Source organism: Nestor notabilis, unplaced genomic scaffold (genome assembly GCF_000696875.1).
Source record: "Nestor notabilis isolate BGI_N333 unplaced genomic scaffold, ASM69687v1 scaffold12772, whole genome shotgun sequence".
NCBI lineage: Eukaryota > Metazoa > Chordata > Aves > Psittaciformes > Psittacidae > Nestor > Nestor notabilis.
The window spans coordinates 50,997-70,120 of record NW_009918884.1 but is presented as its reverse complement, the minus strand read 5'-3'; the positions used below and the strand labels follow the sequence as shown (position 1 = coordinate 70,120).

The 19,124-nt window shown below is 45.7% G+C and overlaps 1 protein-coding gene across 1 annotated transcript in view; it reads right to left on the bottom strand.

Moving 5' to 3' along the window:
• Positions 1 to 6,136: 6,136 nt before the first annotated feature.
• Positions 6,137 to 19,124, bottom strand: part of KIAA1671 (KIAA1671 ortholog) — a 43,587-nt gene continuing 30,599 nt past the window's right edge. The window contains exons 5-11 of the mRNA XM_010009966.1: positions 13,332 to 13,450; positions 9,703 to 9,958; positions 8,226 to 8,400; positions 7,493 to 7,620; positions 7,001 to 7,140; positions 6,755 to 6,837; positions 6,137 to 6,361 (exon numbers count right to left, since the gene is read on the bottom strand). Of these exons, the coding sequence (XP_010008268.1) occupies positions 6,759 to 6,837; positions 7,001 to 7,140; positions 7,493 to 7,620; positions 8,226 to 8,400; positions 9,703 to 9,958; positions 13,332 to 13,450 (897 nt within the window). The 3' untranslated portion in view covers positions 6,137 to 6,361; positions 6,755 to 6,758. The remainder of the gene's footprint in view (positions 6,362 to 6,754; positions 6,838 to 7,000; positions 7,141 to 7,492; positions 7,621 to 8,225; positions 8,401 to 9,702; positions 9,959 to 13,331; positions 13,451 to 19,124) is intronic.

Below are 19,124 nucleotides of genomic sequence, written 5' to 3'. Positions count from 1 at the left end.
CCTCTGTCCCTGGCCAGCTCCCCCAGTTGCTCACTAAACTCACATCTAAAGGCCCATCCTTTGTTTCCAGCAGGATTTTCAGCTTCCAGCTGCTGCCATCTCTCCCCACTAACATACACCTGACTTTCCCAGTGTCTCGAGGGCCATCAGGCCCCTGGCTGGTAGGACGGCAGCAAGAGCCCATTGCTGCTCTCCAGGAACATCTCCCAAAGTTCCTCCTCAAACAGGAAACCCATCGGAACGCGCCTGCCATGGGGCTGGCAAGAGGTTAATAGGAGAGGAATAAAAGAAACCGCATTGACCGGGGTCCTCAATCCAAGCCAAGCGTTGGCAGATGCTGGACCTCGACTCAGACACTCCGATGCTCCCCCAAAGCCCGTTCCAGGCGGTGCTGCGGGTACCTCTCCAGCGCAGTTCCGCTCTGCGGCCGGCGCAGGCACCCACCTATTTATGTGCTGCTTCTGCCCAGAGCAGCACATTGCCCGGGCGCTGATACAGCAGCTGCGTCCACGGAATTCCACCCATGAGATCCCATCTGAATAGGGCGGGCTCGCGGCGCCCCATGGCAACGGCATTCAGGTGCCCCCGGCGCTCCCTGCGGAACGGCCGCGCGCTTTACAGGAGATTAACGTGGAAACTCACATCAGCACGTTCACGCAGCCTCTTGCCAGGGAAAACTCTGCCATCAGCAGTAAACGGGAGGGTTGGGCCTGGAAACCAAACACAGCACAGAGCAAAAACATGCAGAAGGGTTACAGTTTGGGCTGGAATGGATGGAGAGACCCGGGGGGCTCCCGGGAGCTCTGCTGGTACCAGGGCAGGAGGGCAGGAATGGCCACTGGGATTTGGGTACTGCTTAGTGTGACCCCTCAAGGGGAAGGTTGCCTCCACCAAGCTCCCTTTCCTCCCGTACACCGCAGTCCATCTCCCTGCCCCACGTGGTTCCCAGGAGCATCCCACACACAGACCGGGGTGTGCAACAGGCTGTTGGGAGCCAAGGGCATTGCTCGTGGGTTCATCCACCTTCAAGAGGTGAAGCACGATCTAACGGGAGGGAATGCAGCCCTTCCACACCAGGCACCACGCTGAGAGCCTTCCACTTGTCTGGTAGTGGGCCCGATTCCCTCTTCGGTGAGCACAAAGCTCCATTCAACTCCACACCTCTCCATTCACTGCATCTCTTGCAGGGTTTCCCACCTGCATCTCAACTTGAACCTAAGAACTGCACAGAAAACAGCTCCCAAAAACACCCAAACCCAGGTCCATTTGGCCAGGTTGGACAAACTTGGAGTTTGCCCAAGTGGGAGATGGTCAGAAAACCACCCTGCCCATGACAGCACCCGGATGGAGCCCTGCTGCGCTGTGCTGCATCACACCGCCCATCAGAGCTGCTCATGGTGAGGTTCCTCATCCCCATCCCATCACCGATGCACGGCCATGGGGCAGCTTCCCCAGGGAGCTCGGCCCTGGCACGGAGCAGGGGATGATGCACAAAGCCCCGTGTGGCACAGACCATCCACAGCCACTGCAACCCTCCTCCAACACCGAGTCCAACCACCACGAGGAGCTCTGCCTGTCCCGCTGGAGCCCATCCATGGGTGCTGCACAGCTCCCCTGCATGGAATCGAGCTGGGGTGGGATGAGGGTCTCGGCAACACGACGTTAACGTGGCAGCACAGCTCGCCATGAGCTTGCTTGTGGCCATGGTACGTACAGAGAGCCCGGCACGGTCAGCAGCCTGGTACAGCCCGTTCCTATTGCAGGTCCTCTGCACATCGAAGTGCTTGGCTCTAAAATACCAAATCCCTTCCGCACAGGAGGGGCGCTCAGAGGCGAGCCTGGGCTGGGTTAATTTGCCTCCTTCACCAAACACAACAGCACCTGGTTCTGACACATTAGAAACACAGAACTCTGCCCCCAGTCCCTTCCTGGCCAGTGTCCCCACTGCACCGAGCTCTGCAGTGCCCATGAACCTTCCTTGCCACGCTCGCAGCTTGCACGTTGATAAGGCAATTACAGAAACATGACAAGAGGGGCACTAGATCTCACTGATTTGCCTTCCTAACAGAACTCAATTTCCTTCTGCTGTCAGCCTCTTAAATCCCTTTGAGAAATGGTTATAGTGTTAGAAAATAGATTGTTTTTTCCTACTATCTGGTAAAGCTGGACTGGAATGGTAATGGTACAGTACAATACACGGCAGCCAGAATATCTTTATTACTTAGGAAACTATGTAGTACAAAATATTCTCTATAGCACAATATATTTATTGTGACCCATATTTACATAAGCTATAAGGCTATGTGGAACAATATAAAATGTTAATCTATACAATAGCTCCTTTAAAAACAGGCTTGATACCATCATGTTTAATAGATACCATTGTTTTTAATAGAGTGGTTTGTGTTGGAAGGGACCTTAAAGCTCCTCCAGCTCCAACCTCCTGCCCCGGGCAGGGACACCTTCCACTAGAGCAGGTTGCTCCAAGCCCCTGTGTCCAACCTGCCCTTGAACACTGCCAGGGATGGGGCAGCCACAGCTCCTCTGGGCACCCTGTGCCAGCGCCTCAGCACCCTCACAGGGAAGAGCTTCTGCCTCAGAGCTCATCTCAATCTCCCCTCGGGCAGGTTAAAGTCATTCCCCTTGTCCTGTCCCTACATCCCAGTCCGTGCTGGCAATCCTGTGCTCCTCCATGGCTTCACTGCCCGCACTCGGGACACCACACACAGACCACTGGAGCTGTGGATACACGGCTCCTCTGGCTTCACAGGATCCAGTTAAACGTCTGCCAAAGGTTCTCTCCCATCCTACTCACAGTAAGACAAAGGGCAACGACACTGCAGTATCAGCACCAGGATTCTCACATAAAGGGGAAAAGGCTTCGAGACAGAAGCACCTTTTAGCGGGGCACAGACTTTAACACATTGCATTTAAACTATTTATGTGATATTTGCCTTTGAACTGCCCTGATCCCCACTAAGCTATTTTGCTCTCCTTTAAACACCCTGACATCAAACCACATCCTCGGTTTAATACCTAAGCCAGGAGGCCTATTCCAGTGTGTTTGCACAAGTACTAAAGGTTATAAGCGAACGGATGCTGCTCCTCCGGATGAAAGGGCCAGTTAAGGGTTTGCATTTCTGAATCTGACACACAGTGTTTAACAGTTCCCCAATAATTGTTTGCAAACAAATAGAGGGTGAAACAAACTTCTGTGCAAGCAGAAGGAGGGGGTAATTCCTAGAGGGGCACTTTCAGACTTCAAAGGCTGAAGAACAGAAATGTTGCCTCTTTCTCCACAGGAAGTAAAACCAAAGCAGTGAGAATCTGAGCAGCTCAGAGCTCAAATTCAGCTGCACCAGACCTTGAAGATGTGCATCTGCAGACACAAAAATAACAGGGAAGAAATCCACAAGCGGGGATTCCAATAAAATGGAACACAGTGGCTGTGTAAATCCCAAACTGAACTGGAGGAAGGATTTCTGGTAAGAACAAGAGCAGTGCTAGCAGGAAGGACTTCCAAATTACATCTACTTAGACTCTTAAAAAACATTAGGTAGAGGTCCTGGAGTGCCAGGATCTCCATCACACTTGTTATTACTCAGCCTCTGCTAGGACAAGAAATGGAACCTGCTCTAAGGCAGGTTCCAGTAATTCATGAAGACTCATCCCTGAAGTGCTGAGGCCAAGAGCTCACTTCCATCTTGTACTAACAGCAAAAAGAAGTAAGTGGCAACAAAAGTAAAAGCATAAAAAAATTCAAACAAGCATTATTTGGAGTTAAAATAGAATTATATAAAGTGTATTACAGTATGTTCTATCATTTAAGTAGTAATAACATATTTATATATCTTTTATTACATAGTGATAACCTGAAGTAGGTCTTTAATCCATGTACAACATAAAGAAATGATAGAGCAGAAAAAACACCTTCCCATTCAACAACATTCTAAAGATGCTTTTTAATTAGACATTTAAGCATTAAACATTTCTCAGTAGTAGGTTAAACTACCAGTTACAGTAAGGTTCAGTGCATTGTCCAAGCAGATGTGGAAATGCATACACATTCAAAGGGCTTTGTGGAAACCCGGTGTTAATCCCCTCAGTTTCCTCAAACACAGAGCAAACACTCCAGCTACACAACTTCTGGCCTTCATTTATTAGACCAAGAACCAGTAAATCCTCCAGCTATTGGTAATGCAACACTCTCAACCTGCTGAATTTGAACATCGAGCCTGGGTAAATACTCTCGTGAGCAGGGGGAATTTACATGATTTCTAGGTACTGTCTGAAGTCAGCCCCACTTCATCTGAGTAAGCAAAGCATCGCTGCTCCTCTCACACCCGCACACGCTGCTGCTCGGGGGGACCCAAGCGTGTGGCACACGGGGTATGGAACTGATGGTACCCTCGAGTGCTGCCAACACAAAACACATCCCAAAAGACACACAAGCGAAGCTTTAAGAGTTGTCGTTTCCACCATCAGCTAAAGAAGAGGGAAGAAATTATGTGCAACATGTAAAGTGAGCCGAGAGCAGCTCTTTAGTGGTGGTTGCCTGCATCCAAATGGAAGCCCATCTCGTGGCCCAGGTTAAACCCACACAGAATGAAAGGCTTGGCAGAAATCTGGGGTGATCGTTTCTTAACTGGTAGCAGAAGGGGCTGTGAAACCCTAACACTGGAAGAGCTCTGATGACATATTCATTTCATCTCCATTAAGTACGGGCAGCTGCTATCGGAACTAAATCTGGGAGAGAGATCTGGGCATATGGGACTTGTCTCCTGACATACTGCTGTTATTTCCTATGAGCAGACTGGGACTAAAATTCCCCTCCTCTATGACTCCTCCATGAGAAGAATTGGCACATGGTTTTGGCAGCTACAAGCTTGACAGACAGCAGAGCAGGCATGCCACTCTGGCTCGCAGATGCACCACTGTGGTAACCCCAGTAAGATCAAGCTTTCCGAAATGCTGATTGTAAAAAAAGAAGAAGGAAAATTAGTTCAAGTGCTGGTGCTTTATCATTAATATCCAGAGAAGCCCAAAAGCAGGACATGGGGAGGGCAAAGGAAGGAGCAGCCCCTGCTCCCACCCCAGCCACGGCGTTTGGGCTCTGCGTGAGGAATACTGACATGACAGAATAACCTCCCTCGAGGGGCTACATCTTGACAAGGTTTACTGAAAAGAGCACTTATTTGGGGAGAGAATAAAGTATGTCTTACGTGGACACCTCGGTTGCTATTTCAGAATCTGTATTCAAAGATAGTAACATATTTGAGAGATCAGTGGTATCCGTAACACCCGTGTTGTGCATGAGATCTACGCCGCTATTAGAACATCGGTCTTAGCAAAAGGAAAGTAAATGATTGAGAAGCTGAAGATCACATTTAGGTTATTCCATAAAATCAGCATAAAAATAAAAACTTAAACCTGGTATTTACAGATTAACAAATAAAACTATGAAGTGGGACTATCCAAACTGCTATTAAAGTGACATTCAAGAATTAACTGGAACCCTGATATGAGTGTAACATCCTCCCTCTTCCCTTCCTTTTTTGTTATAAAAACAGTATTTACACAGTTATGGTTTTTAGAGAGAACTGGTTGACATTATTGCTTGATCCTTTTTAGGAAGGACATTCCAATGAAGCAATTATTCCACATGCTGACAAAGCACAGAATATACCATTTCAAGAGTGACAAAAGTCAACATTTTGTTCATCTAAAAATTATACCATCTGCTGGCTCAGCAGATCACATGTAAATATAAGCCAATCAAAAATACATTTTACAAAAAATAATCAAGTTTCCTTTTGCAATATGGCAGTAAACATCATTTGTTCGCTCACTCTCACCTTCCACAGACTTCAGTCTAAACAGGAGCTTACTATTTTTTCCACAAAAAAAAAAAAAAAAAAAGAAAAAGAAAAAGATAAATTTGATTAAAATTGTTATTTTCATAACCAAACACAAAGCCCAGCCTTACTCCTGATGTGGCTACCAGCAGTCACCCTTCTGAGTCCCTGAAAACCTATGGAGAAATGTAGTCTCTGCTCAACAGCGAGGGACTTTTCTGCTCCTACATCAAGTATTCCCATCTTTCCTGACTTTCTGAAGTGCTACCAATGACCCACGTGTTCTTCTTTCAGGCAGGCCGAGGGTGACTGGCCACATCTGAAAAGATACAGCTTTGTATTTGACTATGAAGATGAAGCAGCTTTCTCCACGAAACAGGAAGGCACCATGCACATAGCAGTTGAGGCAGGAAGCAAACAGCAGCAACGTGACGTGTGAATTTTAGGTTCAGATGAGTTAAGGCTTCTGTTAAACTTCTTCATCTTCTTCTAGTTAGAACCACTACCTGCAAAGAAAACACAGAAGCAATCAAGTCATGGTATGACACCGTCAAGAAAACAGTCAGACCCCTCTCAGTGTGACAGGAAAGCCCCCACAAACCAGTACTACTTCTGTAGTGTTGTCTTGGTCCTATTTAATGTGCTAACTCGATGGAAGCACAAGCAGACTGGATGCTGTTAAAATTAAGTTATCTGCAGACAACCAGTGGATCTGTATCACCTGTGAATGAAAACTTCTAGGCAAACTGCTCTGCCTCAGCACAGAACTACTGCACATTCGAGGTGCACACTCCTGCTTCAGCGTTTATGCTTACAGAGCTGTGTCACTGACATGGTAAGGAAACGTTCCCCATGTGTGCTTCCATCACTGCAAAGCCCCTCTTTCCATCAGAAGGTACCTTTTCAAACCTGGTTCTCATAATGGCTCTGTCTCTTCTTTGATTTCAGCTCCTTCAGCCACTGAGGAGACTTTTCTTCTGACCTAAGAGATGAAAAAACCCCTCTTTTAATTATAAAACTTAATGACAGAATCAAAAAAGGAATATCCCATTTCCTCTACAGCCTTGGGAAGTGTATCTGCATTATGTTGTTCTCCCACCAAAATGAGTCTTCGCATCTTTCCGACACTGGAGGAAGTCTCTCACCTGTCCTCCTTCTCTACACTGGGGGGCAGCACTCTGCTACCGGGAGTTCCGAGCTGCGGCTGTGGTTTAGGGGATTTGAAGGGCTGAGCAGAACTTTTTTCACCAGAACCCTCTGACTCTTGTCTTCTCCGCAGCTGGGCCTGAATATAAAAGTAGGAAAAAGGGCTCCTTGTTAAGCCAACATTCAGACGGTTTAGGAATGGAAAACAGATTATTGAGACCTATAAACCATATCCTGAAATCACTGAAGGGATTCCTTATAAACCTTGCAGGTTCAAAAGCATGTTTGCTGTTGCAAAGCTTGTTTTGTTCCAAATCACTTCATGTTTCTAGCCACGAGTTAAAATAAGAAAGATAACCGGGTGGCTTTTCCACGCATCACACCCACCCCTGCAGGCATCTTCAGCAAAACTTCCTAGCTCTGCTCCTGGAGAGGATCTGCAGCTCCTGACCCGCTTTAACTCTCAGCTGACACCTTCTGCCTACACTTACCTTGAGAACAGAATGATCCATTCCTGGAAACACGGGGAGTCTCTGAGCTTGTACAGACGGTGACCTCGTGGTATGCTGGACCTTGTCTTCCTCATCGGAATCTTCCTGTTGCATAGTTCTCTTCTCTTCTAATTATTTGTTTAAAAGAAAAGAAGCAGAGGAGAGAAAAAAACATTAGTCAGCAGGTTTTATTATCCATATCTTGTTATAGATCTCCCTTTCCATTCAAATGTGTATTAAGAGTTATATTAACACACCACAGGACTGAACTCAGTGTTTCAACAAGCATACTAGGTACTCAGCAATAGAAAGATTTCTTGCTGACAGGTGAGCAGAAGGTACTCCTAATTTAATGAATATTGCTGCTTCTAAACATCTCGGTTGACCACATAATGTGAGATAAGTTTTAATGTGAGATAATGCAGCCAACTGCAGCAATTTCCAAACTCACTATTTCCTCAGTGAACAAAATTCTCTTTAAGGCAGCAGCCAGCAACTCAGAAACTGCAACAACATTCTCCTTCACCCTGCTCTTCTGCGGGTCTGGTGCTGCCCTTGCTCCAAAGACTCCGAGGAATGGAGGGGGAGACTTGATTTAGAGGATGACCCAGAGGTAGGAAAAGGAAACTGCTGTTAAACCTCGATGCAACTTCAGGTATGTTGTACCAAGTAGGAATTCCTGCCCTTACAACCAAACTGATCACAGCTGATTATTTCAGGTAGTGAGGGATACCTGTGGAATCTTTAAACATCCAGGTATTGTCTGGTTCTTCTGTCAAAGAAAACCTGTTTTCAAACTCCAGCCCTCTGCTTCTTCTAAGGGAGTGGGAAATAGGAGCCCGGCGGCGTCTCTTCTTGCTGAGCTGCACACGAGTTTTCAGAGCACTGGAGTCCAGAACAGTGGTTTGCTGTAAAGAGAGACAAAACCTTTACTTTAACCAGCCTGAAAATAAAAGTAATCTCCTCCATAATGATTTCCCACCCTACATTAATGCATTAACCCATTCAGTTTAATTAAACTATAGCTATTTGCCTGATTATTATTCTTGTAGTTACTTAAAATTATATTAAAGAGAATTTATAATGAGGATAAGCTAGATTGTGGCTAACTGGGTGCAGTGCTGCTTCTTTGATCTATCTTGGCTGTGGATGCCTGATCTACATGAATTATTTTAACTGAATTAATAAAAAATAGCTGCAATAAATAGGATTTTAGTTCCTGGAGTGTTTTCAGAGTGCAGCCTTGCTCGCTAGTACCAGCTGAAGGCCGAGAACATGATTGGGACCTAAAAAGAGCAACTACACAAATTCTCTTGCAGCAGAGTGCTGGGATTTCATTGTCCTCATGGGCTGCCATCCATAGACATATCAAGCTGTTCACCAGCAACAAGGCAATTGTCACGTTGCAAGTGAAGTGTCACAGCATTCGGAAAAGTTCTGTGCTCTGTCCTTTCCAACACATCCATCTCTGGATGTGACAGTAAAGCAATAACATTTACAGGGCAAAAGAAGGAGCTGTAGTTTATTTATTTGTTTAAAGCAATTTGTTGTGAGAGACTTGCTGGTCATCTCCTCTTCAGGAGACGTGGTTTTCTTTCTTTCCAAGAGATTTCAGGTTAGGAATAAACTACTCATTAAAACAGCATATTGCCAGCTGCACTTGCAGCTATTCGTGTTTTAAAGAGATACCTTTAACCACAGCCAAGGAAACCACTGTTCTTATACTAACTGCAAGGTTAAGTATGAAGGAAGTCCCTTAAAGTGCAGTTGTAAGTGACTTCAGATGGAGACCAATTGTAAATAAGAAAAATATTAGTAAAGGTCTTCATAGCTTTGAATCTGCCTGGCTCATAGCACAGCAGCCAGTAGCTACTTGTGATATTTGCTTCCAGTGTAAAACCATTTAACTCTTCCATTACAGCTCACTGAGGAGCACCAAGAGAAACAGCAACTTTATTAAGCCACTGGCAGACCCAAGGTCAACAGCTTTTTGGAATCTCTCAAAAATCTAAGCACTAAAGAAACCAGAAGAACTTTGTAGCTTTGATCTTAAACTTTTCAGGCAGGAAGTCAGCTGGAAAAACTCTATGTGATAAAGAAAAGGCAGAGGAAGATGGAGTGCAAAGCTTCCAGAAGGCACTGCTTTGCAGTGACCAACACAGGTAATGATATAGTTAACGAAGAACTTGTTTCCCATTATAGTAACTTACATCAATGAAAGAGAAGTCAGTGGTCTTTCCATCAGGGTAGGTGTCTCCTGGAGGAGGTAAATCAGTCCCATCAGTAGAGTCCATGTCAGTGCTAGAACGATCCAAACTCGTGCTTCTTTGGTCTTTCGAGAAGTCATGGTGATCAGCCAGGGAGGCAGGTTCTGTCTGCGAGGACAGGGAGGATGGGTGGCTGTTTGGAGGCTGCTTCCTCGTTGAAATGACATCGTTTTCCAAGGAAGGAGATTCAGGTACAAAGCTGCAAATGAAGACAATGGAATCTGTGAGACTTCAGGGTAAACAAATACATGCCAGGACAGTCTGGATCACACATACTCAGCAGATGATAAATAAAGGTAGAACTGAAACAAGCACCAAAGGCAGGTTTGGAGGCAGCAGGTACCAGCAGCAAGGGTGTGGATCACTTTCATTAGCACAGCTTTTTACCTACGTGGATTTACAGTGTATTGGATAATGCAAGTATACAGATAGATTGTAATTATTGGACTGTAACACAAAGGCCCCTCCAAACGTACACACACAAACAAGATGAGGGAAACAGCAAGGAAATAACAGTCAGGAAATACCTTCCCCCCCCCCCAGCGATTTCCCTGTTTAATATGTAACAGCAGTAGACCTTACACTTTGGCACTGTGTACATTTGAAACCACTCTGAAGGGTAATGCCCTGTTTGCAGGCCTCAAGCAAAGAGAAACTGATAAAAGTTTCTTCTCTTTTCTCATGTAAAATAATCTCAAATACATATAAATGCTTATCAATACAGAACAGTCAATACTCTTCCTGTAAGTGGATTCCTGCAGGACACTATGAGGTACTTGCAGAGCTTTCAAGATCACTTGTTCATGTTCCCTTCTTCTCCCCAGGAGGGCGCTTTGATATATACATACACATATAATACTTAGATTGTATTTATTTTAAGTCATATTAATCTATTACTAATGTATTATTGTATATTTCATATAGATGTGTGGCTTTTTTCTTAACAAGAGCCTTTTGTTACTGAGAACCTTTTCTTCAGCAAGTATCTAGGAAAACTGTTCAAACCCCCCAAAATCTCAACACTTATGCAGGAATATACACACACATATTGAACAATAGACCTTAGTATTTGGTACAGTCCAATAGTGATCTCAGAGGAAAACACTCAGGAGCTGTTGAATAACAACCTTCTACCAAGCAGCAGTGGATGGGGTATTTCCAGTCTGGCAGAGCAAACCCTGCACAGAGGGTTTCCAGCACAGGGGCACAGTGAATGCCTCTTCCCTCCTCCAGTGTGTGGGCCCCAGATAATTAAGCAATGGCTCTAATGAGCTCCAGGGGGAAGGGTTTGTCTGGTGGTTTTGCTTTCAATGGTATTTGGTATCTGCAGTGTTAGGCTTTAGATCCACCAGAACATGGAAGATGATGTATTATGCATCTTCTTCTATTACTTCATTAAGATTCCAAGCTTTATGAGCACATCCGTAAGCTACCAACAATGTTCAACTGGTGCCATTTACAGACACTCGCTTCTCTGAAAAGCTACCCTTCATCCAGCCCACACACATGCCAGCAGCATGGGCATCACAGGCACACAGCAAACTGAGACCAGTCCTCACTGTCGACTGCAAGCAAATCTCATCAGGTTTAGCAAGATGATGCTAAGAGGTCAGAAAGAATGTGTTGCTTCATCGTGTGAAACCAGGAGTCAAAGCTCCTAATTTTACATGATTGGTCCTAATCTGGTTGGAACTGGATGAGCTTTAAGGTTCCTTCCAACCCAAACCAGTCTGTGATTCCATGAATCTATGAAAATGCCAGAAGCTGGAAGCTCCTCTGACACAGCAGCAGCAGGCTGGTGACATTGTTTTGTCCCTCCTGTCCCCATTTGTTCCTTGTGTGCCCCCCCCCCAAGACTCGGGTCATGGTGCCAATATCCCCAGTGTGCTCTCAGCCCCGGGTTCAGCGATGGCCACACACTGCTCAGGCAGGCACATCAAGGTGCCCAGGGAACACAGCCCCAGGGCTGTGTGGCTGGCGAGATATAAAGTCTAAGGGAAGTGAGCCAGGCAAAACAGGAAAGCTGAATTATCCAAGTCTCCTGTAAGTTCCTGCCCCTGGGCTGAGCAGAGGAGGAGACAAGCACCGCAGCAGCTGAGTGCAGGGCTGTGCTCCGTCACCAAGGCAAGAGCAGCAGGACGTCTGCCCTTGTCCTTATGACAAGTCCTCTGATTCATAAAACAAACTGCAAACAAAATGCAGATTCCAGGAAGGTTCCCATTATTAATTTAATATTTAAAAGCATGTTCTTGTCATTCCTCTGTTTGAATTAATAGACCAGCAAGTCCCCCGCAGTGAGCCGTAAGTCAAGTTAAAATAGAGCAAGGGGGTGGCAAAATGCTAAAAAGTCACTATAGTGTCATCATTACACTGTAAAAGCAGAAGAAACTAAACATTTCTTAGAGTGGAAACAAAGCTTGAGGACATGGAGACTGAGTTCAATACTTCAATGAACCAGAACTTCTAGGTGGAGCTTTTTTAATCAGGAAGAATCCTCCAGGTTTGAAGCTACACTCAATTGCTGTCTGCTGTGGAGCTGAGACAGCACCTTTGTTAAGAAACTGATGACAGAAAATACCTGTAACATACTGAAATCAAAGTTAATTTAACAGAAGGCTTGGATGACACTGCTGGTGTGTCAGTGAGCTCACTGACTTCAGCCTGAAAGCTGCCCTGATCTCATAGGCAATAAAATATTGATAACACACTGTTCTCAAGTGTAGAACACACCAAACATAATTGACATTAATGTCTCCTATAAGATCTCAACAAGTATAGCATTAAAACCCCAGATAAAATGCTATTTTCACACTGCACTGAGCAGACAGGATATTGGCTCAGTGTAGATGAAGCTATAATTTACCCAACAGGTATAAGTTACAAACCCCTCACACTTCAGTGCTCTAGGTTTATTTCATTAAATCATGTTAACAATAGAAAAGCATCTGTAACACTACCTTTCATTCACCTGACAGACTTCCAAGCAGCTCCAGTGCCTAAAGGGGCTCCCGGAAACCTGGAGAGGGGCTTTGGACAAGGGCCTGTAGGGACAGGATCAGGGGAATGGCTTTAACCTGCCAGAGGGGAGATTGAGATGAGCTCTGAGGCAGAAGCTCTTCCCTGTGAGGGTGCTGAGGCGCTGGCACAGGGTGCCCAGAGAAGCTGTGGCTGCCCCATCCCTGGCAGTGTTCAAGGCCAGGTTGGACACAGGGGCTTGGAGCAACCTGCTCTAGTGGAAGGTGTCCCTGCCCAGGGCAGGGGTTGCAACTGGAGGAGCTTTAAGGTTCCTTTCAACCCACACCAGCCTATTCCAGTCCAAGCAGGTATTGCCACTGATTCTGGAAGTGGTGATGCTGCATTCTCACTGTGGGTGGAGTTTAAATTTCAAAACTTACTGCAATGTGCAGACATTAAAGGAATATTTCTTCACCGACACACTAAGAAACCACGTGGTCACTGAGACCGAGCGTGAGGCGTTCGAGAAGCCCCACGCACACGTGCACACCCAAGCCCAGGGTTTCTCCCCTTGCCCAGCTGAGCAGAGCCCTGCCCGCTGGGACTGGTGCCCTTACCTGTCCCCGCTGTGCCGCGGGTTGTTCCAGGTGCCGTACTGGCTGTCGGGCTCCTGCACGAGCGTGTCGGTGTCCTTGGCTCCCGCGGGCTGCCTGGAGAAGCACTGCTTCAGCTGGTCCTGCAACGACACCACCAGACCTTTGAGCATTCCTTCAGCCCCAGCTCAAGGACAAACAGTCCATTTGCCGAATGGGTTGGAATCCACCAGTTACACTTGGTCAACATAAAGGCAGGAATAAACTTGCTTGTTATGAATTTGTTTCCAATCCCAATCTCCCATTACGAGTCCTGCATTATGCAATCACTACATACAATAAATGAATATTTATCAACTTTTGCTGCTTTCTGCACTGAAAAAGTGGCATCTATGTCAGGCCCCATACCTGCAGCCCCCAGCAGTTGTGCGACAACACTCCCTGCCCCAGACAGAAGATGATTCAACAGACATGAGCATCTCCTTGTCATTGGAAGTCCCACTGGCTGCGACTGATGCACCTTCTCTCTATGCATGGTGTATAGATTGCACTACTTGCAATCACTCACACTGTTTCTAGCTAGAAACGCAGCCTGAAAAGCTGAGAAACAGGAACGTGAGCAGCAAAAAAGCAACTTCATTTCATGGCATGTAGGAGACATTGTTTATACAAAGTGCTGCGTTATCACCAGTGTGATGGTTGGAAGGAGAAAGCATGGACAGCCCAGATAACACCGCCTCAGCAGCAGCAGCAGAACATCTAGATGCAAATGTATTGCTCATCTGAAGGCTCAGTAATTCTTAATTGGGAATTTGAAAGTGGGACCTTGGAGGTGGCTGGGGAAAATCCATTCCTTCCTCTTCAAAAGGTTTATTTGTCAGTAAGTATAAGCTGAGTTTTCAAATGCAGCAGAGGCTAGTTAAAAAAGACATTATTTTCTCTACTTCCATCCTCTTTCAGCCTTCATAGTCTCTGGATAGCACTTCATAGTTTGTATTAAACTTTTGGTTTTTTAAATATCAGTCAAAATCACCCAAATACTCTGAGAACTATACATATGTACTGTTGTGATTTATGGCTGAGATGCTTTTAGACACAAGCAACTCAAATTAGATCATAGACATACATTTGCATTTTCTGGCATTGACATTTTACTTGGAACAACCTGGTGTTCCAGACAAAGAGCATGAATGAAGAACAAACTGGGATTACAAATCAAGAGCTGTAGAACACGACAGATTGGGAAAATAATGTAAGACACTGAATGTACCAGAGTGACAATGTTCAGGTCTTTTTTCACGTATGAGCTCTACAGAACTAGAGATCCTGCAGGATGAAGAACTGATGTGTCTGGCTTTGACTTTTGTTGCTCTTAAGAACAGATCTGTTCTGAACAGAAACCATTCCTCTGTAAGAGACAACTACCCATTAGTAACTCAACAAGCTTGTGCTAATACGTGTGATCCATTCTCTTTCTTTCTCCATCCCTTGGCAGAAGAAACCAAAGCTGAAGGCAGAGGTGTACGACATGTGGAGCGAGGCCAGAGACAGCATTTCCTTGATAAACAGAATATTCATGGTGCAGTAAACCCAGCCATTTCAGAGGAAAAGGCCATCAAAAGGAGGGTCTGGTCTCCTCTTAGTGCCCAAGATAAACCCAAATTGGGAATTTTCTTGTCTAGAATCAGAGAAAAATCTCCCCAATCAAATAAATACCACTGCTGATCCAGGATTCAAATTCTCCATCTTCGATCCCGAACTTCATAATTCTTGTACCAGCAGCCAGGAAAAAAATTTACTTAATTTTCATACAAAATAAACCAGCCAAGCTCTCTACTGATTTCCCTCTAGTGCTTCTACAATGACACATGATGATTATGGCTCTTTCAGTGCTCCCTTGGAATTAAGCTGGGTTTGGCTGTAGTCCAGGGCTGATTACTCCTGCAATTTCCAGTTCCTGAAAGTGATGCACACACAATATTGGTCCTACCAGCACAAAAATTAACCATAACCAAGCACGAATGCACACACTGATGTGAAAAACTCTTCTGCACTGATGGATTCCTCATACACCACGTCTTTATTCCACCAGTTGAAAGAGATCTCATGAGTCAGAATCTGCACAGACAGCTTCAAAAATAGCTTTGTTTGCCAAAGAGACCGAGACATCCGACAGCCAAAATGACACCCCACAGCTTGAAGTGCAAGAAATAGAAGTTAAAATCTACTGGCATAAATTGCATATGAATGTGATTGCACAATGGAATGAAGTTGTGATCATCTGCCTTGTTAATGCAGAACTCAGAGAAAAATTATTGCCTATTTATTGGAAGGCCTTTTTTTCCTTTATCTCTTTCTCCCTCCTTTTTATAACTAAAAGAAGTCAGAAATTGGGTTAAATCACCCATATTCAGAACTCCCCTGCCCCTTACGTGTGACGCTGCACTAAGGAGAGTTTACCAGTCCTTGCAGATGCAGAAACCCATCCCAGCTGTTCCCTGCACTAGGCCAGGAAGATGGCAATACACCTTATTCTGTTAAAATATTACTCTCTTATTTCACAGTTGACTCTGCTCTGACCTGGATGCTGGGCTCCATGAGCCCCAGAGGTCCTTTCTAACCTCAGCTATTCTAAGGATTATTACTAAAAGGTAAAGTATATATTCTGCACCACTAAGAGAATCATCAAGAACATATCACCATATCAAAACCAGCCAACCAACACAACCCACCACACTTTTAGAGGGCCTTATATAACATTTCACAGCCTATATATTTTCTCTTGGTAAGCAGCCAAAAGCCTACACAGCAAGTGGCAAGTCTAACTCTGTGGGATCAGCATCCTCAGGTTTCCATGTATACTTACTATCCGACGAATTAGTGCTGCCCACAAGGAGTAAGTCATGGCTCAAGACCACCACTCCGGTTGGTTCCTAGCAAGCAGGCGAGAAGATCTGCCACCTCGGTGTGTAAGTAAGGAAGGAGTAACTGCCTTAGCTCAGTGTCCTGGGCAGCAGCAGCACCTTCTGCCTCCCCCCACCATGTGCAGTGACAGATAAGCAGTTCCAGGAATTGTACGTTTTCTTTCTGAGCTCACTGATGAGGGAAGTTAGAGACCTCCAGGGCAGGCTCCACCCGCAGGCATCGACAGTGAGGACGAGTCCCTCAGCCCACCCTAATGCCCACCTCAAATCACAGAAGCACTTTACAAGCGCTGGAGACCAGGCCTAAGAGCAGCCACAAAAGTAATGGAATTAATCAATTCCATAACACCAGAGGGATGTGGAGCTGCTGGAGAGGATCCGGAGGAGGCCCTGGAGCTGCTGCGAGGGCTGGAGCAGCTCTGCTCTGGAGCCAGGCTGAGCGGAAGGCTCCTGAAGCAGCTCCAGTGCCTAAAAGGGCTCCAGAAAACCTGGAGAGGGGCTTTAGACAAGGGATGAAGGGACAGGACAAGGGGAAAGGCTTTAACCTGCTCCAGCTGGCCCCGGTGGGCCAAGCCCTGGAGGGGACGGGTGGGTCTGACGTGGCAAACTGCAGGGGTATGTGAGCCTGGGGAAACACAGGGTGCTCCAAATGCCCCAGCCCACGTTGGAAAGCACTCACACAGCACATTTAGCACCATCACAGCCTAAGGATCTACTGCTGTTCTACTCAAAAAAACCTTTAAATAATAAATGCCCTGTGAGGAGCTGGGAGTTGGACTTGATGATCCTTGTGGGTCCCTTCCAACACCAGATATTCTTTGATTCTGCGCTTAATTTTTCCCTGTGCACTGGAGTAGGTACCAAGTCCCACAGTATACAACATTCTCATAAATGATGCCAGCCACGTCCTCGCTGTTGCCATGCAACCCCGGGCTGCCTCAGCCATATATGTCTTCTCTACCTCTTCCACTGGGATATGATAAGCAACAACCAGTTATATCCCTCAAGCTGACAGTGTCTACCTTATGGGCTGTTTCAAGGCCAGGTTGGACACAGGGGCTTGGAGCAACCTGCTCTAGTGGAAGGTGTCCCTGCCCGTGGCAGGGGTTGGAGCTGGATGAGCTTTAAGCTCCCTTCCAACACAAACCAGGCTGGGATTCTAGGATTTCCTACGCCTTTTGGACACACAGAATGACTTCCCCTGCTTGGCTCTGCCAGCCAGGTCCAGCTGAGAGACGCAGGGTTTGAAAGGCGGCAGCACCAAAGAGACCCGAAGTCTACCCAGAGCTGACTGTCCAAACAGAGAATGTGGCCAAATGAATCCAGATTATTTCAGTTTTGCCAGGAAACCAGCTACCACCGAGCAATGAAAGCTACTCACTGCTTTGCAGTGACTCTCAGTGCAGTGAATCTGCTCACTCCATTGAGGATTTCAAAGTCATTTTTGAGTTGACATTTTTATACCCTCAAAATAGAGCTGCTATGACTTGCTGTGAACACTCACCACGCACATATCATGTGGTTTCAGTGTGAGGCTGAAGACAGAGCAGAGGTTGACCTGATGTGCAAAAAGCAGTCAAGAACCAAATACTAAATATATACCTTGCTAGAGCTGAGCACGTCCTCTGAGAAGTGGCTGAAAACCAAAGCAGAGCAGAGGAAATAGCTGGGAACATCTTTAAAACCCTTCGTGTATCAACTGGGGTTTGTTGGAGCAACCTGCTCTAGAGGAAGGTGTCCTTGCCCATGGCAGGGGACTGGAAGTGGATGAGCTTTAAGGTCCCTTCCAACCCAACCATTCTATAATTCTATATTAAGTTAAGCTCTAAAGACATTAAACTCCAAGAAATGGCACCCAGCAGGATGAGAGCCGTGGTGGGCTGTCCATCAGGGAGATTCTGAGCAGAGCAGTGCTGTCCTACCTCAGCAGCGGCAGTAAAAGGTGGCACCCAGAGCTGAGCAGGATCCCTCATCTCCAGCATCACAAGGGACACAAGCCAGAACAAGCCAAGACAGTTTTCTGCTGTTATGCTAGGAAGTGAAGCTATTTGCTTTTTTTGAGTAGCTGTGTACTTGAAATCAACACCTCCTACTTGAAATACTTGATTTCACACCTCTTCTGCACAGTTAATGTTTTGCCACGTAAGACACAAGTTAAACTTCAAATAAACATTCCCGGGGAAAAAAGTGCTCTTTAATTGAAAGTCTGGATTTAAATATCTGCAGAAAGGGACAGGATTTCTTGTTTTACATGACAGCGGTCAAAATACACACACACCCCCCACAATGAACCAGCACCAGGATTTCCTGCAACTATTGCAGTATTACAAAAGCTCAGTACAAACGGACTGCCAGTGGTAAAGACTTGTGTTCAGTCATGTATTTGTTTAATACAATTTATTTCCCCCTGATAGCACTTAGTGCTTAAAAACAAATCCAAAGAACACAAAAAACCACCAAAAAAAAAAGGCAAACAAACCTAACCCCCCGAGGTGAATGAGACAAAACGCCCAGCTCCAAACATATTTATGTTCCTCTCTTATACTCTAACATGGTAAAAATCAACCCCTTGCATCCAGCCTAGTAAAATCACAGAGTAAAGGCATTGAAGTGTTTACCCCTGTCAGAACAACAGGGGACCAACAAAGGCACTCTACCAAATGCCCATCGCTGCGGTCTCATGGCCCAGATTCATGCTGCCAGCTATGTTCATGGCCTGTTAAACCAGAGAGAAGCTATTAAGAATGAAAAAGCCTGAGCTGTTTCAGCACTGGCCCTTGTATCTTCATTAATTAAACCAAACAGCTTTACTCCTCCCCTCCACCCTGAAAAAGGACAAACAACTCACACAACAAAGTATTTTTGAGAACAATTCATTGTGCTCTCCATGAAT